The sequence below is a fragment of the Panonychus citri genome, unplaced genomic scaffold (genome assembly GCF_014898815.1).
Source record: "Panonychus citri isolate SS breed McGregor unplaced genomic scaffold, ASM1489881v1 Contig00139, whole genome shotgun sequence".
NCBI classification, from domain to species: domain Eukaryota; kingdom Metazoa; phylum Arthropoda; class Arachnida; order Trombidiformes; family Tetranychidae; genus Panonychus; species Panonychus citri.
In genome coordinates this window covers 1,181,487-1,201,320 of record NW_026515544.1, presented here as the reverse complement: position 1 = coordinate 1,201,320, position 19,834 = coordinate 1,181,487, and the positions used below count along the sequence as shown (strand labels likewise).

Here is a 19,834-nt window from a genome sequence, read left to right as displayed (position 1 = left end):
TCATCATTAGGTTAATTTAGTTGCCTCTCCAATGAGAAAACTAAATTATCATGATTTTCACATTCAACTTATTCCTCTTATCAAATGATTGTAAATTGTTCCTGAATTAGTTTATTAATCACAATTAAACCATTCGGTGTGAACTTTAATTAACCTTTTCCTTTTTTTTCTAGATTGTTTGAACAATTTAAAGCCTTAAATCTTCAATGATTAAGTTAATTGTTTCGCCTGATTGTTGGTTGATTGAATTTCCATATGAATCTTTGCCTCTTTTTTCATGTTAATTGTTTGAGAAAATTTTTCTAATCATATAACCTTCACATTGACTTCCTACTGTGATCATGTTGATGATGATTTGTTATCATTTCACAATTTGATTGTCATTTAATTTAACGAAATCATCAACAATAACAACAATTTAATTAGCCAAAAGGCCAACAACAACAATCAAGGTTACTAATCAAAATCAAATCATGAACAAAAAAAAACAAATCAAATATCAGGTAAGAAAAAAAATACAACAATTTCAATTGTAATTGTAATAGTTTAGTTAATCAACATTAATAAATCATAAATCTGGTTAGTTATTGGGAAAAATTAATCCCAACAATTTAAATTAACTTGCAATCATCATAATCAATTGATTGACCAAGACAATTATTTGGCCTCGTCCATTACAATGGTCATCATGTATTAAATCACAAGGACTTTTAATCACAATCATAATAATAGACTTGATTGCTGATTAAATTAATCAAACATGATAACCATGACTATCTGGTGGATAATTAAATTTGATTCAGTTGCCAGAAAATAATAACAAAAACAACAATTAACTCTGATAGTTATTAAAGTTGAAATTAAATTCACAAGTAAAATTCAATCCAACGTCTTGGCTAAATTGTCGTCAACAATTAGTAAATTGTGTGTGAGTGTAAAAGTGCACAATCAGGCTTGATTGTAATTATAACATTCTAACAACCATAACAATTAGTGGCAACAATTTAAACCAACTTTCAACTCTAATTTGATTGGAGCGGGTTTTTTGTCGGGTAACTTTGGTTTCGTTGGGAAACACAAAACTTAATAACGAAAGTTAATTAACAATTAAGCTTAATCATTATCGTTAATTATAGCAAGTTGATGATTAAATTGACATTTTTTCTCTATGTGATAAAATAAACTCTGTAACAATTAAAACTAATTAACCAAAGGGCCCAGTGCAAGTGAAAGTTAATTAATTGTATTACATAATAAACTTTTTGTTTTGTAAAAATTTACTTTCAACAATTAAGAGAAAATTTAATTTAAAGTTAATTACGATCGCAATTAAAAGTCTCTATCACCATGGTGCAATTGAAAAGGTTAATTGCAATTAAATTTGATTCTATGGGTTGATCAAAATGCCTACAATTTGTTAATTACAGTTTTTTTCATTTGACTTTTAATCTAATATTTAAATCAATTATTAAGTTGATTGGTTTTCCTGTTAATCTTTATTAAAACCTTGATCTAATTGCAATTAAAATTGATTCTTTATTGATGATGAGGATCATCACCATCATCTTAATCATGATTAACAGGATGAAGATGAGGTCAGACCTTGACTGATATTAAATTGTTTCTAATTGATTAATCAACTAAATCAAGGAGTCGATATCATCATTTTAATTATCGGAAGATTAAGATTGACCAAAATGAAATGAGATTAACTTGAAAATTACTGTTAATTGAAGGCTAATTGTTGATTTAGAATTGATAATTAATTGTAACGATTTATTTTTAACACTTTTAACCAAAATTTATAACTGATTAATTAAGTTAATTAAGACAATTTAAGTTTTCTTACCTTAAAATGATTGAAATGTTTACCTTTTTTTTAATTTTTGGGGAAAAAGTTTTTTTTTTCATTTGATTAATATATTGTTTCTTAATTGTTGATTGTAATTAAGAGAAATGATTTACCATTATTATTATCATTATCATCCGATATTGCTGATTGTTTAATCAAACAATTTACTGGCCGTGACTTTGAACGGGTTTTTAATTGTAAACTGATTTCTAAACGAATCACAATTTATATGATTGATTAAAAGAGACAATGAAAAAAAATTTCATAATCAACTAAATCAAAAAGTCCTTCTGTTAATTGTTTAGAAAATTTAATTGTTAATTTCTTTGCATACATAATCATTCACACAATTAAGGTTTGACAATCAACAAATTGTTGAAGGATAAGAAATCTGAAAAATTTGATTAAACTTTCATATACAATCAATTGTAACAGTAGTTGATGAGTTGAATTTAAACTGGATTGATTAATTGTGCCCATGAATAATTGATTGTTAAAGATGATTTACCTTAATTGTTGTTATTTGTTAAACCAGAAACTTGATTAACTTAATCAAGTGAAATCAGGTAAACCCAACCTGTTGGGATTCATGTTGATTTTTAATACAATAAATATAATTATTCAGTAATCAGTCAGTTAGTTAATCAACTAATCATCAGCTTGTCATGTCTTGATTGTTAACAATCAATGTTAATCAATTTCCAATATCTCAGCAGGTAACAACATTTATACAACCGAGATCAATATATTAACAGTTTCTCATTAATTGTCACCCTTAATACTGGAAAACTGATCTAACCAATTTATTAATATAATTGGAAAGAAGAACAATTGAATCTAATCAATAATAATTATCGATAATTTTGTCCTTTAAGATCTGAATTTCCAATTTCAATTTAAATTTATCATTGATTATTACCAAAGATAAGAATTGACCTTTACTCTTATCAAGTCAATCATTTAATTGTCAATTTGTCGTTAGTAGATTGCAGGGAAATTAATATTCTCAATCGATCTAATTAAAGTTCATATGAGAATTAAAGTTGTGTTTAGGATATTGATTCAGATGAGATTCAGTGAGAATCCACATGTTCCAATGTTAATCATCAACAATTGACTATTAAATTGCTAGACGGTTGAAAGATAAAAGTTTAATTAGGAACCGTTGGAAAGATCTGGTTGTTTAAGTTTGGCTCAGTAGTTTATGCGTAGCATTTAAAGGGTAGCTAATAAATAGTGGAACTGGCAAAGAATGTTGATTTTTAATAATTAATGAATTTTTTTGCGAATTTTTTTAAAATGCATTACGACTTCAAGACATAAATCGTAAATTTTATTAAAAATTACAAGCGGGAACAAACTTTCTTACGAAAGTTTGTTAAGGTTGTTTGAGAGACCCGTGGATTTAGGATAATTAAATGAGAATCATTCTTTTAAATGATTTCTTAATAATGGATTCGAAAATAAATTTCTTTCTCTTTCTCTTTCTCTTTCTCTTTCTCTTTCTCTTTCTCTTTCTCTTTCTCTTTCTCTTTCTCTTTCTCTTTCTCTTTCTCTTTCTCTTTCTCTTTCTCTTCTCTTTCTCTTTCTCTCTCTCTCTCTCTTTCTCTCTTTCTCTCTCTTCTCTTTCTCTTTCTCTCTCTTTCTCTCTCTTTCTCTCTCATCTCTTTCTCTCTCTCTTTCTCTCTCTCTTTCTCTCTCTTTCTCTCTCTCTCTCTCTCTTTCTCTCTCTTTCTCTCTCTTTCTCTCTCTTTCTCTCTCTCTCTCTCTCTTTCTTTCTCTCTCTCTCTCTCTTTCTCTCTCTTTCTCTCTCTTTCTCTCTCTTTCTCTCTCTTTCTCTCTCTCTTTCTCTCTCTTTCTCTCTCTTTCTCTCTCTCTCTCTTTCTCTCTCTTTCTCTCTCTTTCTCTCTCTTTCTTTCTCGTCTCTTTCTCTCTCTTTCTCTCTCTTTCTTTCTCGTCTCTTTCTCTCTCTTTCTTTCTCTCTCTTTTTCTCTCTCTTTCTCTCTCATCTCTTTCTCTCTCTTCTCTTTCTTTCTCTCTCATCTCTTTCTTATTGAATTTAGCGCTCTTAAAAAGTCAAACTGCGCTTGCGTACAATATAAATTTTGAATCTGAATTTCTCATGAATGGGTGCTCAGATTTCGTTCGGACTAATTTTCCGTTTTGTAGGATTTAAAGCTGAATTTTTTGATACCTTAACCTTTCATAGACTCCTCTTAGCCTGAGCATAATCTTAACTGAAAAATCCACCTTATCTTATTCATATTTATGATTCTTAAAAATATACTATTAGATCAGATATCGAGGTCGAAAGTTGGACGCGCGAAAAATGAGTTTGTTTTCCATGTATTTTTCCCATAGACACTTTTTGCTAAATTCAGTTTTTCACGGTTTGCGCTTTGTTCTAAATTCGATATCTTCGTGATCATGAACGTTAGAACGATGAAAATAACGGAAATTATGGTTCAAAAGATGATCTTACGAATGAAATGAAAAAATTTCGATTTTGACCCTATTTGGTCTGATGACTCATCGTTAGCCGAAGAAAATGACGAAAAATTAATTTTTACTTTGAGACCCTGTAACTTCACTCTGGATTATGTAATCAGTAGGAAATTTTGGAATTATATTATTTGTAATATTTTCAAGTAAAATGCCAGTTTTCATGTTCCTACTGCAATAATTTGTTCAAAAAAAATCAAATCTACGGCAGTTCCACTATTTATTAGCAACCCCTTACTTGGATAGGGTTGGTATGGTGCTTGACAAAATTTCTTGTACACCAGTTTTTTGAATATAATTGAAAAGAGGGATAATTTATATTTAATTTTTTTGTTTTTATTAGTAATTTAGATAAGAATGAATAAGTTTAATTGATAAAAATTTTGTCTGGAATCCAGTAATAGGATTTTTTGGAAATCGGGAAAAACAGAATTGGACAAAATTTCTTGTACACCCCCACCAAAATTTATTGAGGTGTTTTTTTGGTTTAATTGTCAATTAAATTGATTGTTTAGGTTATTTCTATCAATTTAAGACCATTTGCATCAAAATCGGACCAGAGATAAAAAAGATTCACCAGATTGAATTTAACATGAGAGTCTATGGACATGACGGCATTTGGCCTGTTACTCAGAGACCATGCAGGTCAGTGTCATGAAAATTCAGGTACTTATAGTCCTAATAGTTGCTTACAATAATTCAAAATTAGAATCATAATATTATCTCTATTCTTCACATAATAAGGCCAAAAACAAAAAATTTAATAAAAGTGTCAATTTAATAGGAAATTTACATTGAAAATCATGATTTTCGTGAGATTTTGTCGAATTTTTTGTTTTTGGCCTTATTATGTGAAGAATAGAGATAGGATTGGTATAAAAAGGATCACTTTTTAAGTGAGCTGATATCATTTACAATCAATTGATTTAATCAATAACAACAATTAAAGTTTCTTCGTTAATCTTTTGTGTTAAAGTGACATTTCTATTCTCACTCATCTTATAACGTTTCCATCATGAATTTCAACATTATTCGAGTTTTAATGGCTTTATTATCTAATTAATAATTACTAATTATTATTAGTCCTCTTACTGGTCAATTGCTCGACCAGATTTCGATTAATACAAAAAATAAAAAAGATATGCCTAATGTTAGTCTTTGAAGTGCGGCAGTACTCATGGTTCCTGAACACATTAGAGGAAATTGAGCCTTCGAAGGCCTGAAATTTTCCTTCGACCCTCATGTAGCTGATGAGTAATAAAACGAATTGAAAAATAACTAAAATATTATAATATATTGATTGTTTGACCAATTAATTCATTCGTGTAGACTTTTTTTCGGAATAACTTGAGAAAGGATAGTCTTTGACAAGATCAGATCACAGATATTGACTTGAAAGACCATGGGAATTTGTTTGACATGAAGTTCGAAACTGACCTTTCGGTAGGCCAAAAGTCCGTCCGAATTTCGCTTTGTGAACGAAAATCATTTTTTTCTGGCTTTAAAAAGAGGAAAATATTTAGCCAAATTTTACCAAATAATTTTGGCCGAGCGATTCACGGACTTTTGGCCTACCGAAATGTTAGTTTCGAACTTCATGTCAAACAAATTCCCATGGTCTCTCAAGTCAATATCTGCGATCTGATCTTACCAACAACTATCCGTTTTAAAGTTATTCCGAAAAAAATCTGTTAATTTAACGTAATCGCCCTGTATATAAAGGGTGTTTCACTTGAAAACCGACAATGTAACAACAATATTATCAATAAATTAATTTACCTAAAAAGATGATAGTTATGGTGATAAAGATGAAGATAAGGTAAAGATTAAGATAATCAGAAAGGTGAATTTTCCTTCTTTGATATGAATCTTTGAAATGAGTTAAAATCACCATTCCAATCAGGGTGAGAATCTACTGAATAATATTCTCTGAGTCCTTAGAACTTTAGATTGTTCATTTACCTTTGAATCGAAATCTGTGAATCGTAATAGTAGTTAAATGGTTAATTATAATTAACTGCAAGTGATTATTTTTGCCGAGTAATAATCAAGCTAAACAAATTTAATTGTTATAATTAAAGATAATATTCAAATGCCCTACAGGTAAAAGGCGATGGTCAATCATTGGCTAGGGTCAAAGACTAGATCAAAAATTGATTTTGTATCCATGATAATTGTTGACTGTTGATAAAAAAGTAGATCAATTTTAAGGTCATCTAATTATTATCATGATCGTTATTAAATTAGGTCACAGCAATGAAACAATTAATAGGTTTTCTTTTGGTCAAGAAAAAAGACTGACCTACATTTTACTGCATAGGAGATTGTAATCAATTTAATAAGATCTAAATTATCATGATAATAATGATTAAGTAACAATTATGATTTACATTAATATTCAGATGGTAATTAAACTTAAATCTCTTAGATTGTGACACCGAACAACAATTAGTTAAATTGTTTCTTTTTCGGGTAAGTACATTTGATTGTTTATTTATATTAATTTCCAAAAATAATCGTAACAATTTTTATCTACTTTTTATACATATTGATTACAAGTGAAAGTGAATTAACTAATTGATACTTTTCTCCATAACAATTTATCTTAATTGTGATTACAGAATTGCCCAAATTTCATTTTCTAATTGTAACCGAAACTCAAACGTCATCAGATTTTCCTGATTACATTTAATTGCTGTTTAAATATTTTCTTTTAATTGTTGACAGGTTTCTACTGGTGTCAACTTTAAATTGAATTCGAAACTTTAATTGTTACAATAAATAAGTTTTGAAAAGTTCTTTAAAGTGTCGCCATCTTTTGACAGAATCTACACGCACTTACCTTTTTCTTTTTCGGAAAAAGTTCAAATTTTTTCGCTTTCGGCATTGGACATTTCCTATTCAACGAAAATTATTGATTCAGAGGAAATTGAATCGATTTTCAAGAAAAAGTTGATGTTAGCTGAACATGTAGTTCGGTGCCTTCAGGTAAACACCCTGGTGGTAAAAATGCTTGAAGTATTGTCTATATGATGAAAAAGCTTCTAATTAGCTAATTGTTTTAATCTTATCATTTGGTGATGAGAACTTTTTTTCCTGGAAAGATAAGATAAAATATGAAACTCTATAACTGTGATTCGTCAATCGAATCAAGCAATTTAACTTTTCAATTTTATTTCTAATGTAAAGATGTAACAACAAAATGATTTGGAGATGACCAATAGAAAGATAATCAACTGATGTGAACATTGAACTTTTAATTTGGATATGAACTTTTCGAATAAAATTATTTTTGACTGAATACATTAATTTTTATCGTTAATTGAAGAATTAATTAACAACTTGCTGATCTACGGCACTTTAACAAACTGTTACATCTGCATTTTTAGTCAAGTGCTTCAATCAATCAAAATTCAAGCTGATGAAAGTGATTTTTACAATCAATCGATTCTCTCTCCATATAATCGGTTTCGTGGTGTAATGGTTAGCACCTAGGACTTTGAATCCTAAGATCTGAGTTCGAATCTCGGCGAAACCTGATATATTTTTGAACTTTTCGATAGTTCGAAACATACATTCAATGTTCAGAACAAAAAACTCCAAAAATTAGTCTTCAACCTGAACGTTTAAGATTTACAAAGCAGAACTTTTTTAATCATCAACCGATAACTGAATATAAACTTAGACATTTAGAGACATAACAATTATCGATACAAACAGCTCATTTTCTCGAACGGTCAAAACAGAAAATTTAATCGGAAATAAGTGAGGACCGAAAAATCCCAATCGATATCTTTTCTCTCCCAAAACTCCGGCCTTTACACAACAGTATTGAATTATTTGAATAATTAAATTGTCAATTTGTCGATCACAAGGAAATCAATCTTTCTATTCGCTAACCGGAAATCGGAAATTAGCACTTACTTCAACAAAAGGTTACGGAAATACTACCTGAACATATATTTGTACAAAGGGCCTCAAATTAATTTGAATTTTATTATTGAATCTCTAGTGTTTACAATGTGAATCAGTAATTACCGATCAAACATTGGTACCTGCACAAGAATCACCTTGTAATTATTGATTATCGTTAATTTTGTCTATTTTTCTATTGAAAAAGAGAAAGATATGAATTTTAGATTTAAATTGAATTGAATTGTTGATTATCATTTAATTGTCAATTGCCGTTTTTAGACTTCAAGTAAACTACTCTCAACGCATCTAATTAAGTTCATACAATAATTTGAATTTTGTTTATATTGATACAGATGAGATCAGTGAGAATCCACATGTTCCAATGTTAATCATCAACAATTGACTATTAAATTATTATTATTTGAAAATCGAAAGATAAAAGTTTAATTAGGAACCGTTGGAAAGATCTGGTTGTTTACTTTTTGCTCAGTAGTTAATGCCGAGCATTTATTTGGATAGGATTGGTATAAAAAGGATCACTTTTTAGGTGAGCTGATATCATTTACAATCAATTGATTTAATCAATAACAACAATTAAAGTTTCTTCGTTAATCTTTTGTGTTAAATTGACATTTCCATTCTCAATCATCTTATAAAATTTTCATCATGAATTTCAACATTATTCGAGTTCTAATGGTTTTAGTTATCTTGGTTGTTGCTGCTTCGGCTCGTCCAACTAGTCCACCGGCAAGTCAACCAAAAAGGAAAACTACTACGACTACCAAAATCCCTTTCAATATCCATGGTGGTCCACCCTCAGGGGTTGTGAATTAAGAACGAAACTCAAAACTCATGATTACACCAATAATGATCATTTGCAGGTTCGAACGAAAAGTTCAAGTTTGATGTAACTCATATAGAATAAAAAGAATTTCAAATATCAAATTTTACAATTCTCTAAATTTATTCGTGTCTATTTTCGTCATCAATCAAATGCTATTCGAAATTTACTTGGATTTAAAGTAAAATGAAAGTCACAATTATTAAAAAATCCACAATTCTCGCGTCTCGTCATTACCTAAATGTCTCTACTATGAATCGATTCTCTCCTAATATACAGTCGTGAAAAATGAGTTTCGAATGGTTTTTAATCATTTGCGCAGGTAGTGACTAAAATTAACAGATTAAACAATCAAGATAAGAAAAATCAATGAGTAAATCATCTAAGTCTTATCACTTATGCTAAAGATGATCAATTAATTTTAGATAATCAACTGATGTGAGCCTTGAACTTTTAATTTGGATAAGAACTTTTCGAATAAAATTATTTTTGACTGAATACGTTAATTTTTATCGTTAATTGAAGAATTAATTTACAAACTGCTGCATCTGTATTTTTAGTCAAGTGCTTCAATCAATCAAAATTCAAGCTGATGAAAGTGATTTTTACAATCAATCGATTCTCTCTCCATATAATCGGTTTCGTGGTGTAATGGTTAGCACCTAGGACTTTGAATCCTAAGATCTGAGTTCGAATCTCGGCGAAACCTGATATATTTTTGAACTTTTCGATAGTTCGAAACATACATTCAATGTTCAGAACAAAAAACTCCAAAATTAGTCTTCAACCTGAACGTTTAAGATTTACAAAGCAGAACTTTTTTAATCATCAACCGATAACTGAATATAAAACAACATAAAACATTTCGATAATTATTAATTATCGATACAAACAGCTCAATTTCTTGAACGTCCAAAACAGAAAATTTAATCGGAAATAAGTGAGGACCGAAAATCCCAATCGATATCTTTTCTCTCCCAAAACTCCGGCCTCTATACAACAGAATTGGTCGTCTTATTTGAATAATTTAATTGTCAATTTGTTGATCGCAAGGAAATAAATCTTTCTATTCACTAACCAATCAGTTAGTTAATCAACTAATCATCAGCTTTTCATGTTTTGACAATCGGAAATCAGCACTTACTTCAACCAAAGGTTACGGAAATACTACCTGAACATATATTTGTACAAAGGGCCTCAAATTAATTTGAATTTTATTATTGAATCTCTAGTGTTTACAATGTGAATCAGTAATTACCGATCAAACATTGGTACCTGCACTCTAATCACCTTGTAATTATTGATTATCGATAATTTTGTCTATTTTTCTATTGAAAAAGAGAAAGATATGAATTTTAGATTTAAGTTGAATTGAATTGTTGATTATCATTTAATTGTCAATCGTCGTTTGTAGATTTCAAGGAATAATTCTCAGCTGATCTGATTAAGTTCATACGAGAATGCAAATTCTGGTTTATATTGATACAGATGAAATTCAGTTATAATCCAAATATTCATATGTTAATCATCAACAATTGACTATTAAATTGTTATTATTAGAAAATAAAAAGACAAAAGTTTAATTAGGAACCGTTGGAAAGATCTGGTTGTTTACTTTTTGCTCAGTAGTTAATGCCGAGCATTTATTTGGATAGGATTGGTATAAAAAGGATCACTTTTAGGTGAGCTGATATCATTTACAATCAATTGATTTAATCAATAACAACAATTAAAGTTTCTTCGTTAATCTTTTGTGTTAAAGTGACATTCTCTCAGTCCATTCTCACTCATCTTATAACGTTTTCATCATGAATTTCAACATTATTCGAGTTCTAATGGTCTTAGTTATCTTAGTTGTTGCTGCTTCGGCTTCACCTATTCCAGTGGCAAGTAAAGGCAAGAAAACTACTACGACTACCAAAATCCCTTTCAATATCCATGGTGGTCCACCCGCAGGGTTGGGAACTTAGTACGAAACTCCAAAACTCATGATTACACCAATAATGATCATTTGCAGGTTCGAACGAAAAGTTCAAGTTTGATGTAACTCATATAGAATAAAAAGAATTTCAAAATATCAAATTTTACAATTCTCTAAATTTATTCGTGTCTATTTTCGTCATCAATCAAATGCTATTCGAAATTTACTTGGATTTAAAGGAAAGTGAAAGTCACAATTATAAAAAAATCCACAATTCTCACGTCTCGTCATTACCTAAATGTCTGATCGTCGAATTGACAAAAATGACCTTTTAACTTGTTGACATCCAATCTATTCAACTAGAGTAATGGAACTGACAAACATAAGCTAAAATTAATTACTCCGCAACAATCTAACTACATCAATCAAAATTCAAGCTGATGAAAGTGATTTTTACAATCAATCGATTCTCTCTCCATATAATCGGTTTCGTGGTGTAATGGTTAGCACCTAGGACTTTGAATCCTAAGATCTGAGTTCGAATCTCGGCGAAACCTGATACATTTTTGAACATTTCGACCAAAACAAAACCACCATCCCAATTAATGAACTTAAAAAACTAGACTAAAAAAGAGAACCAACAAAATGCCATTTATATTTTTTTTCACTCCAAAGTTCCAACTCCAACACAACAGGATAAAACCTCAACTCTCTCAACTCGAAGAACAAAACAAAAAATGTCACATTATCAAAATTAAAACCAAAACCAAAACCAAAACAAAGAAAAGTTCGAAAAGAATCAAAAATGTAGAAAAACTTTTTCATCGATCAACATAATTTAGTTAAATTTCCACCCAACAGATGGAGCCACAAATCGGTGAAATTCTTTTCCAAACTTAATTGTGGTTCTTTTTGAACAGGTAAGCGTAGTGAGAGTGAGGCCTCACCTTTTCAAACCATTTTCACATTTACCTTTTAAAACCAAGCCGATAAAAAGCTTTTGTTGTAAACTCTTATATTCTGTTGTGTGTGTTAACAAGCAACAAACCAACAAGAGAAAAAAAAATGATTTAGAAACTTAACTAATCAAAATTAATACTTTAATCTTCATCAATGTATCTCTTTTGTTCAGTGTAACAGCTAATCAATTAATGGACATTACTAATTATTAAATTATTGTGTCTTAAGTGTAATAACAAATTAACTAATTTCCAGTTGACGGTAAACATTGGAAACAACAAATTGACAATGTTCAATTTATTACTTGCATCTTATAGTAACACCAACAACAAGAGAGAATCAAGTTTACCTGTGATAACCTGTTGGTTGTCTACATTTTTTTTTATTCTTTTAACTTTTTTACCAAATTGTTATGCTTCTGATCTAATTAATTTAACAAATTCTTCATCAACGATTAATTCAACCATTGATTATACAACAATTAATTTAACAACAACAACAGAATCAACACCAACCTCTTGTTCACCTTCTTGTGTAAATGGTATTTGCCATCAATCTAAATGCTATTGTGTTCCAGGATTTACAGGTAAGTGTTACACCGATGCCAATGCAATAATCTTTATAGTGTTAATGGTCAGTCTGGTTGGAGAAGTGAATCTCCGGTACCGGAATTTTCTAGTTTTTCAATGTTCTTTTTTAGCTTTTTGTGTTCTATTCTAAATACTTTCATGTTCTCTTCTGTTTTCTCTCTCTTAGGCAAACGATGCGAGAAACGGTGGGATGATTGTGTATCACAACCTTGTCAAAATGGTGGAACCTGTGAAATTGATGGATCTCACTATAAGTGCATCTGTCCAGCGGGTTATACTGGACCTTTATGTGAAAAGGATATTGATGATTGTGCCTCTTCACCTTGTCTAAATAATGGTACATGTACTGATCTATTAAATGGTTTTACCTGCTCTTGTTTACCCGATTGGACAGGTAAACTTTGTGAATCAAAGATTGACTATTGTGATCCAAATCCGTGTGAAAATGGTGGATCATGTTTTTCCTCTTCCGATCAATTTAATGTCTCATGTTTGTGTGACATCGGTAAGTGACTTGACTTTTTTTCTTATAAATTCTTCTCATCTTATTGTTCCGGTCACTTGCTCATTTGTCTCTATTATTTTTCTTATCTCCATCAATTCATTTATTAGGTTATTCTGGTCAGTTTTGTGAAAACCGAGTGTGTGACCCAACTCATTGTAATGGAATCTGTTTGAATGATACTTGTTTCTGTAAACAAGGTTATAGTGGTAAGTAATTGTCTCTTTGTCAATTAATTGATTCTTATTCTATTGTTTACTTATAATTGTGTGATTAAATTTGATTTCTCCAGGTATCCATTGTCAGGAAGATATTGATGAATGTGCTTCCAATCCATGTGAAAATGGTGGTGTTTGTGAAAATTTAATCGATGAATTTAAGTGTCATTGTAAATTGGGTTTTGAAGGAAACCGATGTAATATCAACAAAGATGAATGTGCCACCAATCCATGTGAAAACAATGGTACCTGTATCGATGGTATCGCTGATTATACCTGTTTATGTTCAACTGGATTTATTGGTAAAAATTGTGAAAACAATACAGATGAATGTGCATCTAACCCATGTCACAATGGAGGTACTTGTGTCGATGGTATCAATAGTTATACCTGTTTGTGTCCAACCGGATTTATTGGTGTTTATTGTGAAAATGAAACAAATGAATGTCAACCTAATCCTTGTTTCAATGGTGCAACATGTAAAGATTTACATAATGATTTCTTTTGTCACTGTCCACCCGGTTGGGATGGTAAAACTTGCTTCAATGATATAAATGAATGTCTATCAAATCCATGTCAAAATAATGGTACATGTAACAATTTACCCAATAATTATTCGTGTTCCTGTGTTCGTGGTTACACCGGAAAAGATTGTGAAATTGATATAAATGAATGTGACTCATCTCCATGTTTAAATGATGGATTCTGTGAGGAAGGTATTGATGATTTTACCTGTCAATGTCAGGAAGGCTACCTTGGTCCTACCTGTTCTGAACTTTATGATGCGTGTGCATCCTCACCATGCATGAATGGTGGTAACTGTACCACTGAACGTCCCTCTAAATTGTATACCTGTGAATGTCCGGAAGGATTTGAAGGTAAGTTTTCAAAGAAGAACAACTTTTTTTCTATTCTTTTTTTTCATCAACTATCACTAAGATCAAGAAGATTTAAGAAAAAATCAGAATATACCTTCACTCTCTCTCTCTCTCTCTCTCTCTCTCTCTCTCTCTCTCTCCTGAGCGCTGACTCTACCGATTGAAAACCGGATTTTTACCTGAGATACTTTATAAAGTTAATCTCTTAAAATCTCTCTTTCTTTTTTTACAACCTGAACCTTTTTCTTTTCTGTTCTCTTACATTACCTGTACAAAATTCAGGGGACAAAAAGATAAGGAAGAGTTAATAAGCTCTAAGCTTCTGATTGAAAGGAAATGGACAGACATTTATTTTCCCTCCAGAACTCTTGCAAATCACCCTGTATGTCCTGTCTTACTAGATCTTCCCACCACCAATTATAATGATTGTAATTATTGTAAATACAAGCAACAAGACTCAGGGAAAAATAAAATTTCAGCTTATTAGGTTTCTCTCTCTCTCTCTCCATCTTTCCTTTTCTCTTCTTTTACTTTTCTTCTTCATCCTCATCAGTATTTGTTTACTAAATCACTTCTCTTTCCTTTCTCTTTTAGGAGGTTTCTGTGAAAAATTTATTCTACTTCAAAATCCATTGGATCCAGTATTCGTTAGCGTTGTCAGTTTAATCTGTGTCCTGATTATCCTCCTGTTAATCTTAACCCTAATCTTTGTAAGATCGGTGAAAAAGGCTCGAGCAACTAGAGGAACTTATTCACCATCAACCCAAGAAATGTTTGGTAATTCATCAAGTGAAATCCTGAAACCACCTCCAGAGGAGAGATTAATTTAGATTAACAATTAATTTTTTTGTTCTCTACCAATTTTAAATATCTAATCTTCTTTGTATAATTATTTTCTATTGATAAGTTTTCTTCTTCTTCTTTTTCTATCACTAAACCCAATTTATTCCCTATTATTAACTATTATTACCGTTAGTTATCATTTCTATTATGATGATTATTATTACAATTATTTGTAATTTGATCTAATGTCCAGTTGTTTTGATTGGGACATTTGTCAAAAACGAATCAACTTTCATTCCATTCCATCCATTTATACAAACTCACACACCTCACCCTCTAAATGATGAGGAAGATGAAGGATGTGATTGTATTGACATTTAATTTATCTCTCTCATGTAAAAAAATACACTTTATTTATATACACAACATGGTCACTCTCTTGACCACCATTTACATGGTTACTTTGCCGCTGTTACCCTGCCTCGTATTGCCTTTCATCTTGATAATCATCATCATCATCATCATCCGCCAGCTCATCATCACTTTAGTCTCTCCAAGAACAACAACAATTAATCATCTAAATTGATTAGCTACCAGCTGATTGTAATCAATTCTGTCAATTGGAAATTCATAGATTTATGTTTTCTGTATAACTTTTTTTTTATATACTTTCTATCAATCAGATTGTGAATCTAATTTTTCATCACCATAGTTAATTACAATTAACTCTTTTTCTAAGAATAATGGAACTTTTTTTCCCTTCTTCCTCTTTTGTACAATAATCAACGAAAAATCAAATTTGATTCTCTCCATTTAAATCACAATTTGGTTAATTTGTCAAGAAATCAGCTCATCATCAATCTAAATTTAATTTCATTGGAAATCATAATAATAGAAATTGATAACAATTGAATGTAAATTATTAATTTTCCTACTTCTAATTTGTACAATCACTTAATTGATCTGAATATTGATCATGATGAAAATAAATTTTCTAATTATTAATTACTTAATTGTTGGCTTGATAACAATACGAACAAGTGAAAATCAATCAACCAACCTTAATTGTTACACTTTTCATATTCTACTGAAAAATGATGGAAAAAATTACAATTAAATGATAGAAATGGTAAAGAGATTAAATAATATTAATTCTCAATATTTAATTTCTTTAATCGAAAAGTTAAATGATTGCGAAAATTTTTCTTCCTTAATCCAGTTAATCTGTTTTCCTTTTCACTTGATTAACATTGAATATTAAATTAATTTTCCTTTTAAAGTCTTTCAATTAAAATATTAGTTTTCTTTCAACTTATTGGAACCAATTAATTTTGACAATTAACTAGAATTTTTCTGATGAAAGAGTTAATTGTTATCATGTTAACAGAAAATCAGACACAATTAGGGAGTGGTAACCAGTATTTGGATTAGAATTAGAAAAACAAAATCTATCAACTGATTAAGTGAAATGAGTGAATCGAGATTGATTATTTAGTAATAGGAAAAGAAACAATTTGATTGTTAGCAAATTAACAAATATGGTGCGTCTTAATACTAATAGACTGATTGTTAATTGTTGTGATAACAATTAAAGAAGAAGAGGATGAGAAAAAGACAATAGAAAATTGAATAATTTCAATTTCAATTTCAATTTAAATCTTTTCTGCTTTATCATTTACACACAATTGGAAAACAAAAATCCTAATTTACTGTTATTGTTATGGATTTTCAAATAATAACATTTGATGAGTTTGGTGAACATGGTAAATGAATGAATGTTCATCATCTGTGAGTTAATTGGCTTAAAGTAAACAGTTAACCAAGATTCTTGTTGATGGTTTTAGATTAATGTAGTTGTTGATTGTTGGAGTGGCCATTTAGGAAGAAAAGGTGAATTAGCTTCTTCACCATTATCATCATCTCTTTATCAACATTTAGGACTTTGATTCAATCTTGTTAACCTGAAATTCAGGTCACTTTATACACACACAATATACTTACCATCATCCTCATCCTCATCATCATCATCATCTTCATCATCATCATCATCTAAATTACAATTAGAAAAGAAAGAAAGAAAAACAGTATATCTTTCTTAATCTTGTTTCGTTTTTTCTTTCCTTTTTATCATAATTCTTCTTGATTGTTCTCCTATTGTTGGCTGTTGTTGTTGATGTTCAATTGTAAACATGTTGTTGAATAAACAGTTAACTGTAATCAACAATTGAAGAGACACAATTTAAATCAGTAAACCAAAATTACGCCATTTATTGTAATTCATCACAAAAGGTAAACCTAACCAGGTATAGAAAAGGGTAAGTAGATTGTAGATATTGGGTTAAGATGAAAACACTTTCAAGTGAAAGTGATTTTCCATTTTTCTCCTCTTTCATTTTCACTCAAAAATTTGTCATGAAATTGAAATTATCTAAACTTAAAACCACAATTGAAAAGAAAAGAAATTATTTAATCACAGAAATTAAATCAATTAAACAAAGGAAATTACTATTAACCGGTAAGCGAAAGGGTTGCTAATGGTTACCGAACATCAGCTGTTCGTCTATTCGAATTTTTTTTTTATTCTATTTTCTTGTTTTTTTTTCCTGGTTACATGTTCTGTTTGTTTTCTTCCTTCTTTGTACAATTAACTATTATTTCAAATTGTTGTTCATTAACCGTCATTCTAATGTTCTGACGTAATTAATATGTTTATAATTTCCTATTGATTTGGTGATTCATTGTAGAGAAAGAGACAGAGAAAAGATTTCCAAGTGAGAGAAATATTCTCAACATGATGAATGGTGATTAAGGTGAGTAAATACCATTGGAAAATTAGGTAAAACTGTATATCTTTGAAAAGATAACCTTGGTTAAAGAAGTAATAATAACCTTGGATAAATTATTTCATGGAAAAAATATAATTAACTATACCCACATTTGAGTGATTCCTTGTTGAGTGAGAGGCAACAATTTAAAATTCCCAATGATTGGTAAGTAAATTGTTTCTCTTTCTTTCTTTCTTTCTTTCTTTTTACTCTTTGTAAATGACACTTTTTAAAAGAATTAGAGAAAAGAATAAATTTTTTCATTCTCTATTCTTAATCTATCATGGATAACATTTCCTTGTTATGTTATCTCTTTGTTTCTAATCTCAAGTAACAATTTTTTTCTCTTCTATTTTGTTTCCTCTACGATTACCACCACCTCCCAAATACCACAAACCATTAACCTTACACCTCAATAAATGGGTGAATACATTGAACTTTGTATTTTCCTTTTTTCTCTTCCTTTGATTAACATAACGACAATTATAACAGATCCCAAGAGGAGAGAGATACTTGATAATCAAGACAATCGGAGACCTCTGACTGTTTGATGGATCCAATTGAAACAATAGGAGGGGCTGATGATGGTATTTTATGTCAACAATTGTACTTGCCAAGGGAAAATAACAACACAATTAGTCTAATTGTGTTTAGATTGTTAAACTTTGCTGATTGTGTTTACCTAAAACAACATTGGAAATGAAGAAATGTTTTTTTTCTGGTTTTCTTTCTGATTATTTGGTTGATTGTTTTCTCACTCGCTGGTTAATGAAGCAAATAAGTATTGAGAGGATCGAGCAAATCTTTGGCTGTAAAGGGAAAGATTCCTTGATTAACCTTTAATAATTGGAATTGATTGTTACAATTTAACACCCTCATGGAAAAACAAAGTGGAAATAGTTTATATATCTGATAACTGTTGTTGATTAACAGTTGATTGTCCATATAACTTGAGATAATTTGATGGTTATCATGATTTTCTTACAGTTTTTGATAATCAAAGTTTCAACAATTTAATACAGATTAAGGTTCACCTAATTTAAGGTATTCGCCAAGATGAATCCAGTTAATCAACCACAATTATCTTGATTGTCTTCAATCAAGGACATTACATTAAAAAAATAACCAACCACAATAGCATTAAATTGTTCATTGTTTATCAACAATCAACAAATAAATGATAATGAAAGATTGAGTAAATTGTTACAGTTGAAGGAATGAAATATAAAAACAAAATCACAACAATTTAGAGATTAAAGTTTTATCATATTAATTGTTTTACTTTTAATAAAAAACAATATCAATCAGTAAAACTGATTGATTTACCGTCCAACTAATGGACAATTAACTTTTTGGTACAATCCTCTTAATAATAATCAGGTAATTCCAAGTAAATAAAACAAACAATAACAATTAAACCTTTTCTAATCAAATTATACTCATTGGAAACAATCAACTACCATCATAATCAAGGTAATTATCATAATGATGATTTAAAAATATCAACAAGATTAACCAAATTAAAAGCAATGTTTTCATTATTAACAATAAACTACTATTAATAATGAGATGATAATAATAATACATTCAGATTGTCAAGTTAATTGTTACAATATTGAAATGTATTATTTACTTTTGTAATTAGAATGATACAAAATAGATTATTACAATTAAGGGATTATGATTGAATTACAATTGAAATTGGTTCATTTTCAGTCTCATGATTTAACTGAAACTTGAGATGATTAATATTTGAATGGAAAACCAGTTTAATCTAAATAAGATGATTATTATAACTGATTTAATATCGTTCACTTGATTATAATAATCATATGTTACGATAATCAAAGTTGATTGTAATTACGATTTTAAATTGTTGTTGTTGATTCTGTCTTGGGTTAGTCTTATTGATGAAGATGAACTTTTTCAATTGCTGGTCAGTTCGGGCGGAGGTCATTCTCAATTTCGTGATTCAATTCATTCATGGAAAACATTTGCTCGCAATTGTAGAGTAACAATTAACGGCTACAATTAAAAACGATTCACA

The 19,834-nt window shown here is 29.7% G+C and overlaps 1 protein-coding gene, 1 long non-coding RNA gene and 3 other non-coding genes across 5 annotated transcripts; all 5 read left to right on the top strand.

Moving 5' to 3' along the window:
* Positions 1–7,820: 7,820 nt before the first annotated feature.
* On the top strand, positions 7,821–7,892 carry Trnaq-uug (transfer RNA glutamine (anticodon UUG)). The gene has a single exon. It is a non-coding gene; the product is annotated as a tRNA-Gln (tRNA).
* Positions 7,893–9,747: 1,855 nt separating this feature from the next.
* Trnaq-uug (transfer RNA glutamine (anticodon UUG)) lies at positions 9,748–9,819 on the top strand. Its single transcript has one exon. It is a non-coding gene; the product is annotated as a tRNA-Gln (tRNA).
* Positions 9,820–11,516: 1,697 nt separating this feature from the next.
* Trnaq-uug (transfer RNA glutamine (anticodon UUG)) lies at positions 11,517–11,588 on the top strand. Its single transcript has one exon. It is a non-coding gene; the product is annotated as a tRNA-Gln (tRNA).
* Positions 11,589–11,966: 378 nt separating this feature from the next.
* On the top strand, positions 11,967–15,975 carry LOC128394451 (fibropellin-1-like). The gene is made up of 5 exons (XM_053354777.1): positions 11,967–12,577; positions 12,748–13,086; positions 13,194–13,292; positions 13,376–14,179; positions 14,774–15,975. The coding sequence occupies exons 1-5, from the start codon at positions 12,280–12,282 to the stop codon at positions 15,007–15,009; spliced, it is 1,776 nt and encodes a 591-aa protein (XP_053210752.1). The 5' UTR covers positions 11,967–12,279; the 3' UTR covers positions 15,010–15,975.
* A 1,553-nt stretch (positions 15,976–17,528) lies between these two features.
* Positions 17,529–18,510, top strand: LOC128394455 (uncharacterized). The gene is made up of 2 exons (XR_008326367.1): positions 17,529–17,952; positions 18,280–18,510. It is a non-coding gene; the product is annotated as an uncharacterized LOC128394455 (long non-coding RNA).
* The last annotated feature ends 1,324 nt before the right edge of the window (positions 18,511–19,834 follow it).

What these genes read in the sequence shown, in the direction of transcription:
- LOC128394451 (XM_053354777.1), top strand. Translation starts at nt 12,280, where the DNA reads ATGTTCAATTTATTACTTGCATCTTATAGTAACACCAACAACAAGAGA. An exon ending in CTCATGTTTGTGTGACATCG is followed by an intron (nt 13,087 to 13,193) that starts GTAAGTGACTTG and finishes TTCATTTATTAG; the next exon opens with GTTATTCTGGTCAGTTTTGT. An exon ending in ATGTCCGGAAGGATTTGAAG is followed by an intron (nt 14,180 to 14,773) that starts GTAAGTTTTCAA and finishes TTTCTCTTTTAG; the next exon opens with GAGGTTTCTGTGAAAAATTT.